This window comes from Crocodylus siamensis, chromosome 4, assembly GCF_052110815.1.
Source record: "Crocodylus siamensis isolate JL-2025a chromosome 4, ASM5211081v1, whole genome shotgun sequence".
NCBI classification, from domain to species: domain Eukaryota; kingdom Metazoa; phylum Chordata; order Crocodylia; family Crocodylidae; genus Crocodylus; species Crocodylus siamensis.
Window position 1 is genome coordinate 245082629 of NC_143398.1, and position 23546 is coordinate 245106174.

At 40.6% G+C, this 23546-nt stretch overlaps 1 protein-coding gene across 1 annotated transcript in view; it reads right to left on the minus strand.

The window, feature by feature from the left end:
- Positions 1-23546, minus strand: part of LOC149867752 (mitogen-activated protein kinase kinase kinase 2) — an 85179-nt gene that overhangs the window by 36184 nt on the left and 25449 nt on the right. Inside the window, exons 3-9 of the mRNA XM_090046079.1 lie at positions 18763-18881; positions 14433-14473; positions 11366-11465; positions 8491-8604; positions 7725-7824; positions 4538-4668; positions 2459-2538 (exon numbers count right to left, since the gene is read on the minus strand). Coding sequence (XP_089902205.1) covers positions 2459-2538; positions 4538-4668; positions 7725-7824; positions 8491-8604; positions 11366-11465; positions 14433-14473; positions 18763-18881 — 685 coding nt within the window. The remainder of the gene's footprint in view (positions 1-2458; positions 2539-4537; positions 4669-7724; positions 7825-8490; positions 8605-11365; positions 11466-14432; positions 14474-18762; positions 18882-23546) is intronic.

Sequence of the window (23546 nt, forward strand, 5' to 3'; positions counted from 1 at the left end):
AAACACAGCCAGCACTAAGCAGCACTAAAATACAGGAGCCGTAGTGGGCAAACATGCTGATGGGAACCTACCATAAGAACAGGATAGTGCCATCCATCTGAATAAAATATATGGTAGTGCCCATTGAGTGCAATCACCCTTAGCGCTGACTCTTCAAGTCATGGGGGGGAAGGGGCTGCAGGAGGAAGTTGGGGGAGGGGTAGAGAACAAAGGGAATACCTGACCTGCTGCAGAAGTGGGAGGTTGACAAATTCAAGACAAGCCTCCAATAATTAGATTCCGAATCGGGAAAATTATATCAAATACATTTTCTATATATAGAATCTAACTATGGGGGGGGGAGGGTCATCTTATAATCGGGGTTGTCTTATATTCAAGAAAATGTGATATATAATTCTAATATAATAAAAGTGTCTGTCTGTCTGTTTGTCTATAACGCTTTTGCCCAACTGCGCATGCCCCAATTCACTGTGTGGGCCAGGTGGCTGGGGGCAGAGCCAACCAAGTTAAAATGGGTGCCCCTCCACCGGCGCCACCACCTCCTGCAGCCTCCCATCCAGCAGCTCCCTCCGCCCCACCTCCACAGAGGCAAAAAAAGTAAAAAAAATTGCCATGAGCAGTTTACAGGCACCGAGGCCAGCTGAAGAAAGGTGGGAGCCCTCCTGTCAGCCCCACCTCCTCCTCCAGCCTCTGTGTGGCTGCTCCCTGTGCTCCTTTTCCACACATGGGCAATCAATAAATTGAGAAGATCAAGTTAATAGCAGCAGGGCCAGCTGAGGAAAAGAGGAAGACACTCTGCTGGTGCTGCTGCAGGGCAGGGATGGGAGGATGGGAAGGGGGCTGCCTCAGCATGATGGAGAGTAGGGGAGGGGGAAGGTCTCTGGAGGGGAAGGTATGAGGCTGCCTCTTTGCATGAGTGTGTGTATGCACCTGTGCTCATCTGCAGGCATGTCAGGCCATTTGTATGCATCTGCTTCTGTGTGTGCATGTCTGTGCATGTGCATGCATCTACTCAAGGCAGCCAAACTGAGTCTGTGTGTCCATCTGCAGAGTGAGTACAGTGCATGCCCATCTGTGCATGCATGTGCACATGAATCTTCATAGTAGGAGGGAGAGTGTATTTGTGTCTGGATCCATGTGCAGAGAGTGGGTAGAGTGTGTGCGTGTCTGTGCGCATGCGTGTGTCCATCCAGGAGTGTAAGTCCGTGCATCTGTGTTCACGGAAGGGAGAGTGTGTTTGTATCTGTGTCCATGTGCAGAGTGAGTAGTGTGCACCCATCTGCATGTGTGCATGCATGTCTGTGAGAGTCCATGTGTGCACGTGCATGCATTTGTGTTCATGGCAGGAGGGAGCTTGTTTGTGTCTGTATATCCATGTGCAGAGAGTAGAGTGAGTAGTAGCGTAGAGCGAGTGAATACAGTGTGCGCCTGCCAGCATGTGTGCATGCATGCGTACATGCGTCTCTGTCCATGTGCAGAAAGTGAGAGTAGAGTGTGCACCTGTCTGTGTGCACACCTGCGTGTGTGTACCTGTATGTGTATGTTTGGCCATCGCAGGATGGGGGGGGCAGGGAGCAAGGAGAAGGGGCAGTATGTGCCCCCACACCCCCAGCCCGGCAGGGTCCCCCCAGCTTCCCCTGCCCCACCCCTTGTAGCCCAGCCCCTGGGGAGAGGGGGCCTCCAATTTTGTTTGCCCAGGCCCTCAGTACACAATTCACCTCTGGGCATGGGGCCGGACAAAGAGTGGCAGGGGGCTGGCACAGGGCCAGACACGGAGTAGCAGGGTGCAGGAGGGCAACTTGTGTGCAGCCGGATGTGGAGCAGCAGCAGTGCCAGACAGTGGCGGTGGTGGCAGCTGCGAGCAGGCTTCCTCCTAGTAATCGGCGGGAGGCAGCAGTGGCGTGGAGTGGTGAGTGACGGTGCTCTGTCTCTGCCTGCCCGTTCTCACTGTTATTCTTGACAGGCAGTTGGCTAGTCTCACCTGTAATTCTATATCAGCAATGACCTGTCACCTTCCTGTTAATGTTAGATTATTTTAATTGATATATCATCTTGGCAACAAATAGTGAAGTACAGTATTGGGTAAAATGCTAGGAAAACAGCAGTCTCTTTCACATTATGATAATATAAAAATGTAAGTTGGATGGAGTTGTTCATTGTTTGAGAATAGGCTCAATGTATGAACCAGCCAAGCATAGATTTAAAGTAAATCTTTGCAAATGATGAAGCAGTGAGTACAGAATTTGATATTTTATTTTTCAAAAATCTTCAAAAAAACAACTCTGCCAATCTGTTATTCTTCTCTTGTAGATTTACAAGCAATTTAATTTCAAAACACTGTTATACCGGTATATTTTTAATCAGAAAAAAGCACACCTAAAAGTTACTGAAAGTGAAGCAATTATATTGGGATCAGTTTCTTTAAGCAGTCTAGAAATATTGAAAAATAAATTCTTACCCATCTAAAGGGCTGTCAAGGGAGGGGCAGCTTCCTGAGCCAGAGTTCTCAGGACTACTTAAGGACAATGGATCCAGCATCTAGTGACAATCAGAGTAAGTGACAATTTTTATATTGTTTAAAAACCTGGTGGTTCTTAACATCACATTTTACAGTTTAAAAAAAATGCATCATCTTAATCACAGAAGCCAGCAGAAATCTGATGTGAATGAAGTCCTATTTGTTCAGAAGTGTCCTGTCCCACTTCTCAACTCTTGTGACATCTGAGCTGCAAAAGAAATGTATATAATACACAATATTAAGTGGAGCAGGAATAGCACCTACACTGAAGTCACTCAACAGTATCACATCTCTGTATCAGGCTGAAGCTTTCCAGAAACCAGGAGCAATAATGAGGCTGCTAAAGGATGGCTAGTGATGCTAATGTTTACATTTTCCCCCCAAAACAGCTCCAGGCGTTAAGGCAGGAATTCAGAATGTGGCCAGGAGACAGTCATAGATGCGCCTCCTGCAAGTTTGTCTTATTTGGTCAAACCTGATGGGTTGTCAGAGAGACAGAACTTGAATGATGTTCACCGTGTTCAGTCTGCCTCTTAACAGTCCAACTGCCCAATACATGTCACTAAGTAAAATTGGTCAGAAAAGGTGTAGGGGTGAGATGCAGGAGGAGGGGCTCATGGAGCTCACTGAAAACTGATGGACACAAAAGTCCAAACGGAAAACTTCTGTGGTTTTGACAAATAAAGGCAAGTTTCAGCTGACACTGGAAAGTTTTTACAATCAAATGGGAAACCCAATTTTCTATCAAGACTAATCCAGACTGTAAATTTGACTGCCCCTACTTGTGAAATGTATTAGAGCTCCTGCTTTAAATCACCCAGAACAATCTCTGGCCAAACAAAACAAATCACTATGCCCTTTCTCCTGCTGCTCCTCAGGAACTCTGAACCAGTCCTGAGCTGGAAGTCAGAGTAAGGTCAAGTCTCATCTTTCATACTCACTGGGGTATGTGTGTATTTTGTATCACAACCTTTACCGTTTAATGCCTAATAAGAAAGGCAAGTATCAGAACTCCCCTTCTCCCCATCTGACAGCTATGCAGCCCTTCCTCAGGGCTAAATAAAAAACGTTAACTCTGTAGTTAGGCTGACACAGCTGCTCTGTAGCTAACAGGATGTCTGGCACGGTACTAAAGGCCTGGCTAATACGCTGTCCAAATTAAAAAAAGCGATGGCCCCAAAAAGGGGATTTGCACTCTAGTACATGCCTGACAGAATGAACTTCTGTAAGACGGGAGTTACACAAGTGAGAGCCTAGGGGTCAGGTGCCTCCCCACATCTGGGTGACCAGTCCAGAGAGGAACACAGTCTCCTACTTCTTGCTAGCTGGGTTAATCCTATAGCTTTAGAAGTAGATTTCTATGTAGCAGATCTGAATGGCTCCAGTTCACACATTCCTTGGTCTCTGATGAGAACAATCCTTATGCACATTTGTGTGAATTTAACTTGGCAGAGATCCACAAACTGACTTTAATAAAGGCCAGTGATAATGTTTTTCTGAAAATACACACCTGGACGAAGTCTGATCAGGTTACTGACTGGCAGAGCAGAGCATCAGACACATACCTGACTGCAAGTCAGGAGGTCTGTGTCCTACTGTCCATTCATTTACTAGCTTGCTGTACATGTCACTACCTCCTTGCATTCATCTTCACTTCCACTCTTTGTCTCTCAAGTACACAGAAGGTAAGTTCTACGTGCCACATATTGTCTTATTATATGTTTTCAAGGAACTCCTAAATGTGACTGAAGTTAATATTATAGTGGTGCATAATAACACATGTAAAAAGTAATATACATGCTACTATAAGTTACTTCAGCTAGGCTCCCCTTTTGTGCAGAAAGGATACTGATATTGAGAGAACAGGATTTTTGTATATTCAAGACACCTTACTACCCCAACCAATGTGGCAGACATCAGATGGAGAGAATGCCATGCACTTGTGCACCTTCCAGATAGACATGGTAACAGGTAACAAAACAACAGGAAACAAAACAAAAAAGAAAAGAAGATATTTACTTGATCCATGCTTTCTGGAATGAACTCGCCTTCGCTGTTGATACTTGTGAATGATCCATTTCGGGCCACCTGGTGCAGTTCATCGGGAATGTATCCTGGGGGAGGTGAGCTTCTATCACGCGTATTAGAACCTTTATAGAAAAAGAAAAAAAAAAAGAAAGAAGGAAGTTTGTTGATGAACACTTTACTGGAATTGATAATTAAACACAAAACCTAGTGGCCCAAGTTTCTTTCTTGTTTGGGGTCGGGGCGGGTTGGGCTTTTTGTAATAAAAAGGCAGAAGCTTCGCTTCCGCAACTAATGCAACTAAGTCTCACAATCTTAAAACACTAGCCGTCGCTTTGATAGGGACTGATGCTGGTAAATTGCTGAATTACTAAAGATCAGGCAAGGGACTTGGAAAATCCCCCAAAGTGCCCAGTTGGTGTCAGCTCCTAAAATTCAGGCCAGAAGGTTCTGAATTCATTTAAAGGTCTATTAAATGCCAAAATATAGCTGGCAAATTACTAAGCATGAACCAACTGTGTCTGAGCAGATCAACATGCAGAATCTGAGCTGATGACAAATGAAGTACTGCTAAACATTATGAGACAGGACTTCATTAGAAAGTCAGTCTACCTACTGAAGGCCTGGACATGTTTCTTAGGTACTTCAGTTTTCTGGCTACAGCAGTTGAAACATTTGTTGTTTCCTATAGCAGGGAACAACAGTTTACTAAATGAGGGTTGACAAATGACTGCAAAGACTGTTTTGCTTTATTTATTTAGCTTCTTTATGGCATTAAGAGGTAAAAATAAAAACAAGTTTTGGAATGTTTTAATTAAGAGATGCCAGAAATATTCATCTAACCTTCCCTGCTTTTGCCAGATAACCTCAAGTGGGTATCTGGAAGCTTTCCCCTCTCAGTTGCTTAGCTTTCACTCTTGGCTGCTTCAGTGTTGTCATATCACTAGTTTTCAACTCATCACGCATATACACAATAAGTCTATTTTTGGCATCACAAAAATTAAAGTTTTTTTGTTTTTTGTAAGTCACTTAAAACATCATTAGAAGCACCACTAGACAAGCATGCAAGGTTCTTTGGGTAAATGTGATATCTTTTATTAGAGCAACTAAATAGTTGGGAAAAAAGTTCTCCTCGAGCTTTCAGGCACAAACACCCTTCTTCAGGCACTGGGAGACTCCCTCTCCAATCTCTCAGTTCTAATCCTCAAAGGGAACTTACAAAACACCTTTCATAGATGAGCCTATGAACTTCACTTCATAAATCTACTCGATATAAAAAAATCATGAACTTAATATAGAAATTGGGCACATTACAACCTGCCTGACACCCAATTCACTGGTTACCTGCCTGAAGCTTACTTTTTGCAGTCCTTCACCCCCCACCCTGCCACTCCCCTCCTATCTCTACCCTGTCTTCCAAACTTCCATTCATTTACACTTTCACAGACTTCTTGTCACACTTTTAGCTTCTTTTCTGCCTTGGAGAACTCAGAACAACAGCAGTCTCCCAATACCCGAAGAAGTGTGTTTAAGCCCGAAAGCTTGCAAAGAACTTTTTCCAACTACTCAGTTGGTCTAATAAAAGATATCACATTTATCTAAAGAACCCTGTCTGCCTACGCCCTTAGACCAACACAGCTACAACCAACACACCCCTATTAGACAAGCATAACATTTTAACCCTGTAATCTGGAAATTGTGAAAAATCTAGGTATTTGTTTCCAGATGGAACTATGCACATGTTCCATTGTATGGAAACGGATATAATTCATTCATAGACAGATAAGCCATATAACAAACAAATGAAACAAAAATTCCTTTAAAGTAAAAAATGGAGTGTGTACTACAGTTCTGAAAAGCCCCAGCTCCTGAAATTGACTGCAAGATTGTCATGTTTCATTTTTTTAAAATCCATGTCTGTTAGTCACTCACAGCAGAGAAAAGTTTGAAAACTTGAAGCCTAAAGTTCAAAATGAGAAGAATTTAAAAAAAAAATTAGTCTCATTGTATTTTGAGGCCTGACTTAATGATTTTAAAACCTTAAAGATGACATTTAAAACAGATGCCACTTGCAGCAATCTATTTTACAAACTGTTACTTAATACTTGGCTTTTATCATTATAAATTTTCATTTATTATGGTAGAGCTGGAGTGGTGTTGTAGCTGTGATGGTCCAAGAATTATGCAAGGATTGTTGTGGGGGATACCTTTTTTTGGACCAGCTGCATGGTTGGGATAGACTTGGACAGGCTTCAAGGTGAAATATTCTTCATTAGGTCTGACAGCCCTCAAGATCTCAGAGTCCTCCAACCAATAAAAGATACCACCCATAAAAATCCTCACCTCTGGCATATTTATTATTATGGTATTTAATTTTTAAAGAGTCCTGAATGCTCAGTCCCAGAAAAAGACTTGAAGCATCTTGCCTATACGAACAAAGGTGGTCACCATGCTGAGTATTTTCTATTTATAATATCACTGTCTCCTCAGCAAATTTATACACATACAATACACAAGCACAACATGTAATTTAGAATTAAGCCAACTGAAACAAATTACTATTATTTGTTCAATAATTTTTTTAGAAAAAGGGAACACAAAGAATTCTCAATATTAAACTTCACAAGTTAACCCGGTAATAAAACCACAGTTTTAGATGGAGACACTTTGTAAACAATGTCAAACAGTTTAAGAATGGAAAGCTCCATTTAATGACAGCTATGAAAACAAGCTGCCATTTAAATAAGGATATTTTGTTCAGAAGCCCAATCCTCAACCCAATAAAGTCAAAGGAAGCATTAGCATTGACTTTTATGGACACAAAAATTAGTATGTAAAATGAACAATAAAATTATTTTAAGTAAAATTGTGGGGGGGAAAATAAAATATTTTGTCAACTTTAATAATCTAAAGCTGGTCCTATTTGTTTTCTTTCAGTTGTGATAGAGTAGTTACTTTGCCAGAACTTTCTGCACTGACTATTTATATAAATTAAACAAACTTTTTTTTAATCCCCCCACTTTGTTTTCTAAAACTAGCATTTTAGTGAAATATTACAGAAGTGTGCCAACTATTCTGCATGTATAAACCTTCTACTATAGAACATCAATACATATCTTATGCTGAGAGATTAAAAGGAAAGCTCTTACACACTTCAAGTTACTACAATACAGCAGTTTACCTATTACAGGAAGCTTGCTTTTTCTTTCTGTTACTCCAAACACTGTGTTATTCAAATCTTCCAGTGACGAAAGGGGTTCCATGTTACTCACACTGGGAGACTAAAAATGAGAACATATTAAAATAAATGCACATTTCTGAAAGCTAGACATCTTTCTGTTAAGAAAAAAAACAAACTTGTAAATGCTATAACTTTTTAAGAAGGAAAAGAGCTGCTTCCTTGAAGTTCATGTTTCATACAGCTTCATCAACAGTTTATTCACACATTTGCACAGGTAAACTTTAAACTAAACTACTCTGGGACAAAAGTTTACACATATAATTGATAACTTAGGACGTCTTTCAAACTTGAGCATTTCAGTTCCTATCAAGAAAAGTTTTCTGGATGGCGCTTGGATTTCAGCTTGAAATGTAATTATTAAAAAAAATGTAACTTATAATAAGGTATATAATTCTGTAACATTGCTGAAAATGTCACATGATTTAGAAACAACCTCCTTCCGCTGCTGTGTAAAAGACCCATGCATACATGGCAGACCAAGCAACTACGAAGTGGCACAGTGAAACTGACTGAACTAACTGCTGTTAAACATATTCAATTTAGCTGGCTGGAAGAAAATATTCTCTCTCTAAACCTTGCAGCTAGAGTAATTGTAAATGTTACTCGTAACAATAAGATAAACATTTTAGATAGACATGCTCTTTTTAAGTAACTATTGTTCCTTTAAACTTTATAAAGGAAACCCTTTAAAATACTGAGTAGGTACCTGTGTATTTCCATGCACTACAAGCAATATTTTGAGGCTCTTCATGTGAACACTACGATCTAACAGTTCAACAGCTTTGTCCAAATCATCCTGTGTGGTTAACGGAATCACCAGCTATAGGAGAGAAAGACAAATTAGTTTTAACAAGAAACATATGGGAAGAAGAGCTGGTATAAGAATTTGATAACATAAGATTCCCCCCACCTGCCTGGACGTTTTTATTCATTACACAAAAAAATCTATGCCAATGCATGTTAAGGTGACAGTGAACAGACCTAGAAGATACCACATTTAAACGTGAAGCACAGCCCTAACTTTGCCTTTTAGCACATATGACATTACAAAAGAAGCATTTGTTATTAGGTAACTACCACTTCTGGTATACTGTGCAATGTACTGTCCACAGCTTTATCAGGGGCATCAAACTCATCTGGCCCAGCTGGCTGGATGAGCAGCATGGGCCTATTTGCAAGCTGATCAGGCGCACAGACCAACCCTGCATGCTGAGTTCAGTGCACACTGCTAATCCCGTGTACACATCACATATGTTGCCGGCCCCATGTACCATGTGTAGTTTACAGGGCTGGTCTGACAAATGCCACACACAGGTCCCAGTTCAAGACCCACAGACGGAATAGCAGGCTGGATGATGGGGCTCCACAGACCAGATCCAGCCCATAAGCAATATCTTGAACACCCCTGCTTTAGAAGAGGCTACACGACTATGTAGCATCTTCACTCTTCTACGCAGCAGCTTCATTTAATACCTATACATTTACTCAGACCTGTTGAATAAAATCTCTTTTCTGGAGACTTATACACTGATTTTTTTATATATTTTTGTTTCTAACTTATTAAGAAATCCCGTTGTTCAAAAAATGTCAGACATGAACCTTCCCAAAAGGCCTAAACATGCATCTCACTAGAAATCCATGGACTGGTTTAATTATTTCTTTAAGCAAGTCACAAATCCACTCAAAGCATAATTAACACGTGTTAAAATACAAACCAGATTTTAATAAAACTTAGAAATGAAACCTCTCTTGTTTCTATAAAGAAGCTGCATTAGGCTAGATGAATAGACGCTCTCCACCTATGCCCTTAATTTCATTAGTGATCATTTTACTTATTCTACTCTGTAGCAATTAATGTTACTCCAAGGAAATTACTTCCAAATACTGCATGTGGGGTTGGATAAACCTGACAAAAAACAAACTAAATTTAGAGAAAGAGAGAAATATTAGTGCCTAAAACCCTCAATCATAAAGGGCACAGTGCAGACAAGAAGTAAAGCCAGACCCTGCTCAAAGACATTCATTATAACTCATGTATACCAGGCAGGCTAACGCACAGATGAGAAGGGACAAAGAAAGAGGATGAGGCAATGATGAAAGCAAGATTTTTCCATTATAGCCTTTGTTTTCTAATGTGTATTTGTTAGGAATAACCTGCTACATTTAAACTAACACACTTCTGGCAAGATCATCCCTTTATATTTTATCCAGAACATGACAAGAAGAGTTAAAAAACTCCTGATCAACTGCCCAACAATTCGTTAGGGATATTTGAGCTTACTAAGCATAATGTATACCCCCCTGCCCTTCAAAAACCCTCTGTGGGAATGTATTCAGTATTTAGGAATTAGTCAGTTCAAAAAAGGGTGGTTGGTGAGGTAGGTAGTAGCAGATGGACAAATACCTCATGCTATCCCTGGCAGATGCAACCAGGTAATTGAGCACATAGAGTTATAAAGGGCATGTATACTCCCTACTATTTTAATAAAATAAGGACAAAAAACAGGGAAAGTTCCTGAAAATTAATATGACCCTATAAAATGACCCTATATATATGCTTTTCTATCAAGTCTCCCTCTACACCTCTGGCTTGCTTGGAAGAAGTAATTTGGGTCGGTCACAGGATCATAGGAAAGTAAGGCTGGAAGGGACCTCATGAAGTCACAGGTAGTTCAGCTCCCTGCTCAAGGTAGGATCATCCTTGACTAAAGCATCCCTGCCTAGTGTCTGTCCAACCTGCTCTTGAACATTTCCGGGAATGGGGAGTCCATAACTTCTCTAGGTGGTCAGAAAGTCCCTCCTAATCTCCAACCTAAATTTCTTCCACTGCAGCTTGAGGCCACTGCTCCTAGTCCTGTCCCGTCCCCTATGGCCACAAGAAAAAATCATCTCCATCCTCTCCATAATCATCCTTCAAGCATTTGGAGACTTATCAAATCATTTGTCCCAGGCCTCTACTCATTGCTCTTGGCTGCACTCTCTCCAATCTGTCCACACCCTTGAAACATGGGGCCCAAACTGGACACAGGACTCCAGGTGAGGCCTCACCAGTGCTGGATAAAGCAGAAGGCTCACTTACCTTGATATGCAGGTGACACTCCTGTTAATACAACCCAGCATACTGTTAACCTTTTTTGCGACATGAGCATGCTTGCTGGCTCATATTCAGCTTATGGGTGGTGTAAGTGGGTCACTCAACCAGCTAGGAAGCCAGTTATTTCTGGGTTCCGGCTTTACAGGCAGTTTTACATGGAGCAACCCTATCCCCACAGTACACAAAAGCAATAAAATAAGCAAGCATGCAAATGACAAACAAAACCAAAACCTGCCTTCAACCTCGAGGGATGTGCGCTCTGCTTTACCCGAGTTTAGACAATTCCCATTCACTTAAAGAAAGAACAGACTGGAAGCCCTGCAGTCCACAACAGAAATAACCAACTAAAACCTCACTCTCCTGCAGCTTTCTTACAGATGTACATCCTATAGCCCTCAGTCAACCCTAATGAAAATCAGTTTGATTTCAGGTCTTGAAATGTATTAAAGTATAATAAACCCAGGATTTAGGAATTCAGAAAAATTACCTCATTATTGCTATAATGCAAATCCATAGGCTGTCCAAAAGCAACTTTAGCTTTAGCTGCAAGATCTTCTAGCTTGACAGGTCTTGGAAACTGCAGGATTCTGAAAAACAATTTAAGTGTGAGAACATTTTTTCCACTACTATTAAAAGGATATATTGTTATTAATAAAACTGCTTGTGCATCTGATCCTAAATCTAAAGTTAGTCACATGGATTAAACACATTAAAAAAAAGATTTCATATGTTTGCCTTCTATTTTTGGTACATTAATGTATAGTTTAAACAAAACACATTTATTTCAGTGAAAAATTAAAAGGAAGCTCACAGTTAGTATACATAAGATTAGTGCATTATCAGTATTTTACTTGCTTTGATGTTGCTTCCATTTTGTAGGCAAACAGGACATTAAACTATTTTGCGTCCTGCTGTAAGCACACCAGTATTCCAGATGCTTGTACATGCATGTCAATATTGCCTTGTTTAAGGGATGCAGCAAAACAGTGGAGGCAGTTACCACTGAAGAGAGCCAAGAGGTAGGTTAGTAATGGCTTGATAAGCAAAAGAGCAAAATATCGCAGCTTTCATTTTAAGGAGCAAACAGATTTTCCTTATTCAGGAAGGCAACTTCATAAAATCACCCTTAAAATAAATGAGAAGAGAGGGGAGCGGGAAGAGAGATGATAGTGTATTTAACCAAATACATGCATAATTATACAAGGGCCTGCCCTTGGCTCCCCCCTGCCCCACCCCCACTGCCTTCTCACCACCAATGCTTGTGTGGCCTAGTGCCTGCCTCCCTCCCACCTCCTACAGCAGGGGTGGGCAATTATTTCGGGCAGAGGGCCGCTTACTGAGTTTTGGCAAGCCATTGAGGGCCACATTACAGGCAGCCAGGAGCAGATAAATATTAATTTTCTAAATTTGTAGGGACCCCACGGGCTGGATAGAATGGCCTGGTAGGCCGCATCTGGCCCATGGGCTGCATTTTGCCCACCCCTATCCTACAGCCTCCCTCCTGCCACCGCTTTCCCTCTGGCTCCGGCCCCGATCCAGCCCAGGGAACAGAGCATGTGGCTGCTTCAGCCCCAGCCCAGCCAAACAGCAGTTGCTGGAGCAGTGGCAGCTCCGGCTGGGCCTGAGCCACAGCCTGGGTTGAAGCTGCTGCCATTGCCACCAGGCTGGGCTCACGCAGAAGGAAATGCTTGCTTTGGGCCCTGGGCTGGAGTGGGGCCAGAGCCCTGCCAGAGCAGACAGTAAGTGATAGAAGGGGAGAAGGCAATGAGGCAGAGGCTGGGGAGGCAGGACAGCAGGAGTGGGCAGGCAGAAAACGGGCAGCAGCTGTGGTTCAAACACCAACACTGAGTCAGGGCCCAAGCTGGATCTGCAGCAGCTACCTCTCTACCCCAGGCCCACCACCCTGTACTTGCAAGATGAGGGGCTTTATACCTCCCCCCACCCCACACACACACCTCCCATGTTAAATGGAGGGAAAAAACCCTCTCATCTTGGATTTAAGAAATATGGTATATTAAATTGTTACATGCATCAGCATTGACAGCATTCCTTCAAGAACCGCGTCCCCTTAACAATTCTTGCAAGTGTGAGCACCAACCAAAAGATTTTCTACCACCTGAATTCTGCCTAAACCAGAAGATACAAAATAGGCCTAAACTTGCTGAACTTCTGTAATAGAAAATTATCTCCTGAATAAGAGCAATTAAACTATTTGGGCAGAAAGGTAATAAAACAAACTTCTTCACCTGTGTTCTACGTTACTGATACTCAAACCACATAGAGGAGAAATTTTGGTTATATGTTATGGGTGTTACACTAGAAAATTATCAATGGCTAATGGTCTCTTTTATCTGTGTGTTCACTAACCAACAAAGCAATAAGAATATGATTTTACTCAGTCAGAGAAGGACAGACTCTAGGTCATTTCTGAGTTACAAAAAGGAACATTTCTCTCCTTTCTCATGGTAATTAACTGTTCATTCAGCAAGTTTGGAACCTTTGACCGTGCCTGCTGGAAGACCTTGTTCATCACTTTTGAATGCCACTTCAATAATTGGAATTCAAGAAGAACTACTGCTTCTCCATTCTACCCGTCTCTTTCACAAAGGGTAAAAGCACTAATACGTTGCAAAATACTTTTGTTGCATTGCTTCATCACTGTATTGTTGGAGCTACATGTTCCAGGAACAGAGCTCACCCTATACACTGGGCTTGGTCTGCCCAGTGTCCCCAAGGCATTCAGCTCCAAATCACTTTTGGCAAGTCTGAAACAGAACCAGAACTTGTCTGCATGATGGGATAAATGAGAAATGCTATGCCACAATAGCTCCCTACATACACGCATACTTACTCTGCCCAAGAGCTACTGTGTGTGGCTTGTCATAACTTTGGAAGTGGATTAAGCTGAACTGCTACAATTTACTCTTCCATAAGGCTGCAACAGACATTGCCTTTGTGCCACCATAAAAATGTAAATGGTGGCACAAAACCCATGTAATCAGACACTGTAGCTCTTACCTACGTCACAAATGCCAAAATCTGGGAGCATGACGATTCCTAATAATAGTTGGTGCTGCCTTTTCATGGCTAATTTCTGTTCAGCTTATGGCTCCAACTGACCCTGGCAGGTGCTCCTGGGGCTTCAGGGACCTGATCCCAGTAGAGGGATACCCAAGATATGGCACCCATGGTTACTGTTCCACAGGATCAAACCCCTGCAGGACAATGGCTCCAGCAATATCTGTTAACCTCAATGAAGGAGATCAGCTGTGCCAGGACACATCCTACCAAGAGCTGATCCAGTTCCAAACATGACAGCTGTTTATACCCTAAGAATGAGAGAAAGAGCATGCACAGTGTTGGACAAAGTGTGTATCTTGTTAACAGCCATCAAGAATATTTCTATTTTTCTAGGTATTAAGACGTGACCACACCATTACAGTGAGATTAGCATGAAAGAACCTGAACTGACAGATTTTATATGTAGGCCAATAAGGACAGGTTCCCAGTATAAACTTGTGAAAGAAATGTATTAAAATCTTTTCCTGCCTTACCTTTTTTCACCTCGATGTTCAAACTTGACTCTAACATCATTCTGTAATGAAAGAAACAAGTTATACACACAAAGCAAAATGCCAATAAAAAGCAATATCAATTATTGGTTTGTGACAAATCCTTTTCTACTCAGAAAACTGAGCAAGATCTATTAAACATTCATACACAATTTGCATAATCTTTAAGAGATGAGTATTTATTCATATTTTTTTGGCCTACTGAACGTTTAGCAAAAGTGGAAAACTATTTCTTTTGCTAAGGTATCAGATAAGTCCAAACTCAACAAAGCACAAATGCTTGTATGAGGAAAAAAAAGTAAGTGTAATTTTTGATTATATGGTAACCTTTCTTTCCCCTCCAAAAGACTCATAAGAAAAAAATAATAATAATCATCACCATCATCACCACACTTGACCCATATGCAGGGGTATCTTATAATTGCCTACAGTCTTGATGTTTTACTCTCAGTATTTTTGCACATGCAATAAAATACTAGATGAGAAATTTTCAGTGTAGTTTTTATTTGAGTGTATTTAAATACTTTCAATCTTTTCCTTAGTCATTTGATTCCCCTGTGATATTCTGTAAGAACAACAGGAGTTCACAGACTTTATCTGTTATTCATATCTTAGTTTTGGAGAAAATCATTATTTGCTAAACTTGAACCTTAAAGTATAGGGCTGACTTATAATCAGAATACTGCATTGCAGATGGCATTGTTTTATTAAATAATACATTGGTGGTTTTAAATTAAATATGAAATTTACTTACTATTTTGTCTAAGGATTAGGGTTTCACTCAGGTGGCTTGCGAGATTAAAATACTCAGTTTAAATGACTATTCGAGTAATTATTCTTCCCTTCCTCTGTGCCCTGCATATTTGATCTCACAACTGAAGTGTCTCATTTAACAGGGGGAAGGGTTGGTTTGGCAACCATCATTCCCTTCCAGATCATGGTGTATGCAGGAGAGGTCACCCAGACCTTCAACACATTAGCCCACGCAGAAGTATGGAAGAGTGGAGGCAGTCCAGGCCTGCTATCCCCCCTTTTAGGCCATTGAGACAGAATCCAAAGGCCAGACTGAGTCCAGACATTTGGTGCCTCCATAGCTGTAGTTGTAGAAGTAGCTGGGAATTGAACCCATGTCTCCTGTGTGGCAGACAAGCTTTCTATCCAGAGGGGACTCCAGAAGGTGAAAGACTACAAGTAATAGTACTTCTATAGCTAAGGCTGCAAAAGTATTGCCATTATTTCAGTAGTTAGATATCCAAAGTTAGATACCTCTGGAGCCAAACAGTGCTGCAACTCTTCGAACCTCATTAGGGGCAACAAAACTCCTGTTTTTCCTCCGTATACATGGGGGAAATTTCTTTATTAGCCTCCTTCAGTGCCTGCCTAGCTCACAAAGCAAATAATTGGTGGAGACTGGGCATTTCACAAAGTATGAGGGAAAAACTCTCACAGACTTCCTGCGGTGTTCAAAAGAGGCTAATTTTCCCCAACTACATACTATTCATGAGAAAAAACTCTTGGTACCATCTAGCAAATATTTCCACATTGGCTTTCACTCGTACTATTTCCAGTTTTTCACAACCCAGCAGCATTCACTTAAATGAAGACTGTGCCCTAATGCACATATATAAAGGGGCAAAATTATGGCTAAATGGACAGCCTTAAACACTGGTATTACCTCAGCTCAGTCTTCCACTTTAACACTTAATAGTATTCTTTTAGCAGATCTGTTTCCCCAAATTGCCTCAAAACTTTTTTATTTTTTTAAAGGAAAGTGACAGACAAAAAATAATAATTTTGCACCCTGAAACTCTAGCAATTCTTCAGCAAGATGATGACTGGATATTTTTAAACTGAATGAGGACTTCTTCAGACCTCTAGGAAGACTAGTACATTGAATGAAACAAGGTGCTATTATGTACATTAGCAGTGCCAATGAAACATTGGAAACTGTTAAAATAAGTTACTATATAAAGTACTTCTGATGCAGAAAGTATTCTTTATAAAAAGTTATCATTTTACTAAACCAGAAAGAATTTATGATCATGAAGAACACATCCAACACTCTATTCAAACAACAAAGTTTTGCTGGTCCCTCCTGTAAAGCCATGAAAACTATTAAAAAAAAGTCACAGCTTTAAATAATGAAAAATATGTACTTTATTCATTGCCTTGGAACTCAAGAATTCTTAACTATCTTCGCTTAAAACTTCTCAGATGTCCTTTATCCTTAAAATGGGACCAGACAAGGAAAATTTCTGTCCAGAAGGTAAAAAACAGTTATGGAAGTTAGGGTTTTTTTGATTTTGTACAATCATTTATAAGAATGGAAGCATGTATGAATAAAAAGTTTCCCATTGTGTTTTCCTATTATTTATTGTATTACATATTTATTATATACAAAAAGAGGAGGATTGCACATGCACACATTTATTTTGCTGCCTAAAAATGTGTACAATACTAACGGTCAAGTCACTACGACAGACTACCACCATTTTGTCAATGAACATATTGAACACATGCATGATAAAATATCAACCCTATGAAAACTTACAGCTTTTAAACCACTAGTAAGGACTGAACCAAATAAAGATTTTAACTAAGGTAAATATATAATATCCATTACAGGTAGCTTGCTGTACAAGTGAGAAAAACTTCTACTTTGTGAAATTCATAGAGGGCCTGAAAATTTTAGATTTTTTAAGCTTTGTACAGCTGGACTTAAAAATCCTTTCCCCCTAGATTGATATTGTAAACGGGGATTGACAAAGTTAGGCAATGTCAAGACACTCAAGAATTCTAAAGACCTACCATGTCTGAAATTAAGAAGTGGCTACAGCCTTTCACACCTCCTCGATACATCACAAAACACAATAAAGAAAATAAGAACTCTTTCCCTGAATTGCTGATACTTTTGGTATGACAGGTTCAGTTCACAGAGTCCACTTTGTATCTAAATTCATAGATTGTAAGGGGCTAGAAAGGACCTTGCAGATCACTGGGTCCAGCCTCCCCACTCTAGGCAGGAAGACAACTGGGGTTAAGGGACCCCAGCGAGGTGACTGTCCAGTCTCCTCTTGAAAACCTCCACGGTAGGTGACTGCACCACCTCTGGAAGAAGTTTATTGCAGTCTGGACACCCTGACAGTGAAGGAGTTTTTTCTGGTATTAAGCCTGAAGCAGCCTTCCAAGAGTTTGTACCCATTACTCCTGGTCTTCCCTGGGGGTGCCCTAGTAAACAATTGCTCACCGAGCTCCTGATGCACTCCTTCGATATAGCTGTAAGCCAACTATCAAGTCCCCTCTCAACCTTCTCTTCTGTAGTCTAAAGAGGTCCAGGTCCCTCAGCCTCTCCTCATATGGCTTGCCTTGCAAGTCCTTGATCTTATGGGTGAGCCTTCACCGGACCCTCTCAAGTTTTTCCACATCTTTATTGAAGTGCAGCGCCCAGAACTGGACACAGTACTCCAGCTGTGGTCTCACCAGTGCTGAGTATAGCGGGAATACCTCTTTCTTTGTTTTACAAAGATGCACTGGTCAATGCATGCCAGCATGTTGTTTGCCTTGCTGACCACCACCTTGCACTGATGGCTCACATTCATGTGATGGTCGATCATTACCCCCAGGTCCATTGCAGCTGTGGTGCAAGTCAAGCAGTTTCCATGAAGCCTATATGTATGCTGAAGGTTGTTTGACCCCCAGTGGAGCACCTTACACTTGGAAGTGTTAAACTTCATCTGGTCCCAGTCTGCCCAACTCTCGAGCCTGTCCAGGTCCACCTGTACCCGCAACCTATCATCTGGCGTGACCACACTGCCCCATAACTTGGTGTCATCCACAAACTTGGCCAGCGAGCTTTTCACTCCCCCCATCCAAATCACTGATAAAGATGTTGAAAATTCCCTCCAAGGAAACATGGAAAGAACGGGTAGTAAACCTCAATTTTAAACAAAATCCAACAAAAAAAAACAACAACAAAAAACAAATAAATATAAAACACTGTGATGGATAATGTCAAATCAAAGCGTAAGCTTGAGGTTTACTGCTTCTCCCAGCTCATGATCTTTAAAATGCAATATGGGAATGGGAAGGGGAAGCTTTCCCATTATACAGTAAGCACCTTCAAAATCTGTCTTGAAAAGGCACACTAGGATTTGCCATTTGTTTCCTAAATACGGATAATAAAAAACAATTGTATCTACAGAGGGCTGGAATCATTCATTTAACACTGGCACTGGCGTTGCAACAGGAGAATTATAGAAGCTGTAATACACTATACTCTGGCCACTGTGCTAACAAGAATACTGAAGATTACCTGTTTCTTAGGTGAAGATGATTTGGGTTTTCCTGTTTCTTGTAGGGGCAGCACAGGATGACTGGCCTTATGAAGTACAGCCAGGTCTTGCATGATTGAATTCAAAGCTTGCTGCTCATCTGTTAAAAAAAACACAACAGAGACAGAAAATGTGTAAGTGACCACTGTAGTTTACATTGACTAGAATAGTAATCCATTCTAAAATACACATAACTATCACAACCACCCTAATAACAATTCAAGAATCATGTTACCCTGTGGCTGGCATATTGCAGTTACAAATTCTTCATTTTATTCATTCCCAGGCAATATCATCATAAACAGGAAAATAAGTATCTTTTTGGCAATTTACCTTTCGGTTACAAACAGTTAAACAAACAAAAAGAGTTTTGAACAAACTGCTGTAAGCTTGTAGCAAGTTGTTCTCCTTGATACAACTGCAGATGTGAAGTAACTTAAAAAAAAATTCAGTGAGAAAAGTGAGAGAGAAAAGAAAACAAAATCCCCAACTTGCAATGACAGAAACATATCAACGTTAACAATGTACCCTGAGTATTATTTTTCCCCTGCTAAAAAACACTTGAACTCAGGCACAAAGTAAAACAAGCAAACGCACTAAATTCTTGGGAGACTTTTGCTGCCTAAATACCTACCATTGATGGCTCACCGTGCAGAGGTGTTTTGCTTTGTTTTGTTTTTTTACTTTTCCTCTGCACAAATGAAGTCTTCTAAGGCAAAGGAGTGAGCAGAGAGATTCATAGGCAAAGGTGGTCAGTCTGAGACTGATCGGGTGCAGAGATACTTAGCAATGAGGATGGCTGACAGTGGAATTGCACAAAGCTGAAGGTGATCAAACATGAAAACGTTACCCTTACAGCCCTGGTAAGTAGGGAATAATTAGCATTTTGGACTTTTTTTTTTCTTGGAGGTGGGGAATTGGAAGGCTGACACTATCCCAACTCCACACCACATCACTGTTGCTCCTCTTCAGTTTGGCCTTGTCTCCACAGACGTATCAACAGAGTGAACATCACATTTTTGCCTCCCCCCAAAAATTATTTAATAGTGGCACAAGAAAGAGCTCTTCATTTGATTTTCCTTAAGCCTGGCCTAATTACCCATTTCCATGACAAGTTCAGCTGCACAGTTCCTGAGTGACAAAAGGCCTTCAGCAAGAACCTAGGGAACTGCACAAATGGATACTAATTGTTTTATGACTTCATGGTCCATCTGACTAAGAATTTAGCCATTTGAACAGCCAGTCAAGTCACAGATATTGATAAGGAGACAGAGAAAAATAATCTGTATATTAAAACTTTGATATTCTTGGATATCCACATTATAAACGTGAACAACACTTTTGAGGGCTATCCAAAGTCATGCAACAATATGAACCTCAATAAGTGAAATACCAGAGTCTCTACAGTCAATAGTATTTATTAAAAGTGATTGAGCCCTGTGGAATAACTTTGTTAGGTATTCCAAAGTTAAGTATTAATAGATTTATTCATGCTATGCATAAATGGATGCCAAGTTCAAATATATAATTTTATGATCCATGACAAAGGATCCCTTATGAAATGCCACTTTGTTGTAATGTTAACTTTGCAGAAATGGGAAGCAAGGTTTCATGACAAATACAAATAAATGTTGGCTCACTTGTAGGATTTGCAATTGATGCTATTAATTTACATTACCAAAAGAAAAAGAAGAGTTGCAAGTGACAGTGATAATCTAGATAACTTGTACCAAGCTTTGCAGCTCAGTATTTCGTTGTCATAATCCTCTTGGGAAGGTTATACTTTATGCCAGATATTACAAAGAAGCTGTAAAGAATAAAACTTTATGTGAATTTACCCATACCTAAAATGACCCTAAACTTAAGACAACCCCCCAATAATTAAATTAGATTAAATTATTATTTTCTAGATTCTATACATAGAAAACTAAAACAAGCTTATAAAATTTCCATGTACTCAACTGAATTATTGAAAGATCGGCTTAAATTTGCCCCATCCCCAACCTGCTGCAGCAGGGAAAGCGGTGGCAGGGGGGCAGTAAGGCAGCTTGACCCCTGCCCCCTTGCTAAGCAAACAGAGGTCCATACCTTGTTACATGACAAATGCCTGAATTTTGTAGCTGCAACAAGTAGTATCAATTTGTACCACTTCATTGTGGTAGCTGTCCATTAGGTTTATGGCAGGAGAGTGCTGGTTAGCCTGGAGCTGCCTCTGCTTCTCTAGTCACCCTGGTCAGGCACAGCTGGCACTTCAGGGGCCCAATGCTGTGCACTCTGGAAATGGGAATTTCCAGGGCATGCAGGATTGTGTCCCTGAAGATCTGAAACCACCGGCCTGGGTTCACTGGTTTGGGAGTCTCTGGGTGCCTGCTTCCAAGCAATACAAGTATCTGGCCTCCTCAGTAAGTGCAAGTCTCAAAGACGGGGTAGAAACAGGAGAAAACAATTTCTTCAGAACACATTTACACTAGACCAATTCTAAATGGAAAATTTTCTTTAGACCATTTTCTCAGCTTTCTAGCCTTAATACCACATACTTAATGCAGCTGACTTAGTTCCCAGCCCAGTCTCTGTATCAAAAGGAGCCTCCCAGCATTGATCTGCAGTTTGGATGAATACAATGGCTTTAAAGAAGGACAGGTAAAGCCACAGTAGTATATGGTCAGTGACTCCCAAGGGGAGGACAGGATTTGCTCAAATTATGGAATGAATCCATGAAGGAAGAGGCCAAGTCTCTTCTCAAGCATCCCTGGGGAGATATCCTATATGCAGCTAAACTTCAAGACTGCATAGAAAGAATGGAATTTCCCTTGGTTAGACCAATAAATTATATTAGTTCTCTAGGACTACAAAGCATTATTTCAATTAAGGAGGATATGCATTCATTATTCAGACAGATGTTCTGTAATTAAAAAAAATAAATCCCCAATTACAGGTAGTATTACTAGATATATTACCAAGCTTTTGATCAATTACTAAAGAATATAATAGGCTTGCTTATTACTTCATAAACACATCAGACAAGGATTAAAATGTAAAATGTGTCAGATTATAATGTAACTGAAGCAAATTAAAAAACCCACAGAGGAACATGTGGACTGGTAACTAATAAGCAGTTTTCATTTTTAGCTGAAGATGCCTACTATGTACAATACTGAAGCATAGTAAATATGCAGGAAAAACTAAACAATTGATAATGGATTATTTTGTGTGCAACATCCTGAGGAACCTATGCACATTTTATGACACCTGGCTGGCACCATGAAACAGCTGAATCATGTCAGTGCATGCAATGTCAACTATCTGTAGTATATCCCACCTAGATGAAGTACAATGGTGGATCATTAATATTTGTCTGTAAAACGGAAACACTGAGATAAGTTGGCTGAAGCCAAGAAAAAGGTAACTCCCCACCACCTTTTGTACAGGAAGTAGAGAGTGCAAAAGCCCCAGAAGCAGAACAAATTAAGTAATGTGTTAATACTTGCCTTTAAATACCACAAAGGCTAGATGAGTCAAAGGAGACTCAGAGCCACATTTGAAATGTTGGGGTAGGAAACAGGAAAAGGATTAAATATTTTCATAGCTGGGAGTGAATCATGCTTGAATGTGGGACACGCCAAGTTCAGAGCAAACTACCTGGGGGAAAGACAGGCCAATGAATCATGGACACTGCAGAAGACAGGCATGGACTCTGCTGCATGCTCTGATTAAACATTTGAACCAAGGACTCTACATATTATGTTCCCATTCACTATATGTTCCAATTGCCAGCTTATAATACTGAAAATGCCTACAGACTGCAATGACCCCTGGAAAAGGTGAAGAACCACAGGAGAGATTAACCTCATTCAGACAAACTGGAGAGCCACAGTGAGAAATGTGTGCTGAAAGCAAGAGGACCCATCCATGGTATAGAAGGGCTGGCACAGCTCACCTTTACAAAAAGGTGCAGCTCTAGCTCCTAGTATTAAAAAATATGGGGAAGGGGGGAGTATTCCCAAGGACACAAAAAAAGATCAGGGGCACAGCCCACCCTTTAAATTTGCAAATGTAAGTGGAGTAAGATCCTCATTGTTTTGTCAGCTGCTTGCATCAGTTATACTGTATTTACAACATGCTAAAATATTTGATATCTAAATTTAATGTCTGAAACTGCTGATTATCTACCTAGGTGATTCTTGATGGATGAAAAGTTTGTTGAAAATGTAAGAATAAAATGTCCTAATCTGGGAATCACTGTTCTGTGTAACACAGTATCAGATCCAAGAAAAACCTAGCACTAAAAAGCAAACAAATGCTCCCTGGATATGATAAAGAGGGGTTATCCTTCTAAATCGTACTCAAATATTGGCTATGATATTTATCTAACTGACAAATCCTTTCTTTGATTTCAACTGTAGTGTCTAAGTGGTATACCTTATTTGTAAATTTGCTACCATTAAGAAAATGCACTTCCTTCATTCTGATGTATTTTAGGTCAGTGCTTAAGAAAGAAAATTGTATTGTTCCTCTGATAGATGGGTGGGAAGACAAATGTCAAAGCATGCTAGATTACCACATTTCATAAATGATGAACATGAGCCGGCAGCGTGATGAGGCCATCAATAAAACCAATTGCACCTTGTTGTGCATGACCAACAGATCGAGACCAACAGATGCATGACCAACAGATCGAGGGAGGTGATGCTCCCCCTCTATGTGGCACTGGTCAGGCCGCAGCTGGAGTACTGTGTCCAGTTTTGGGTGCCACACTTCAAGAGGG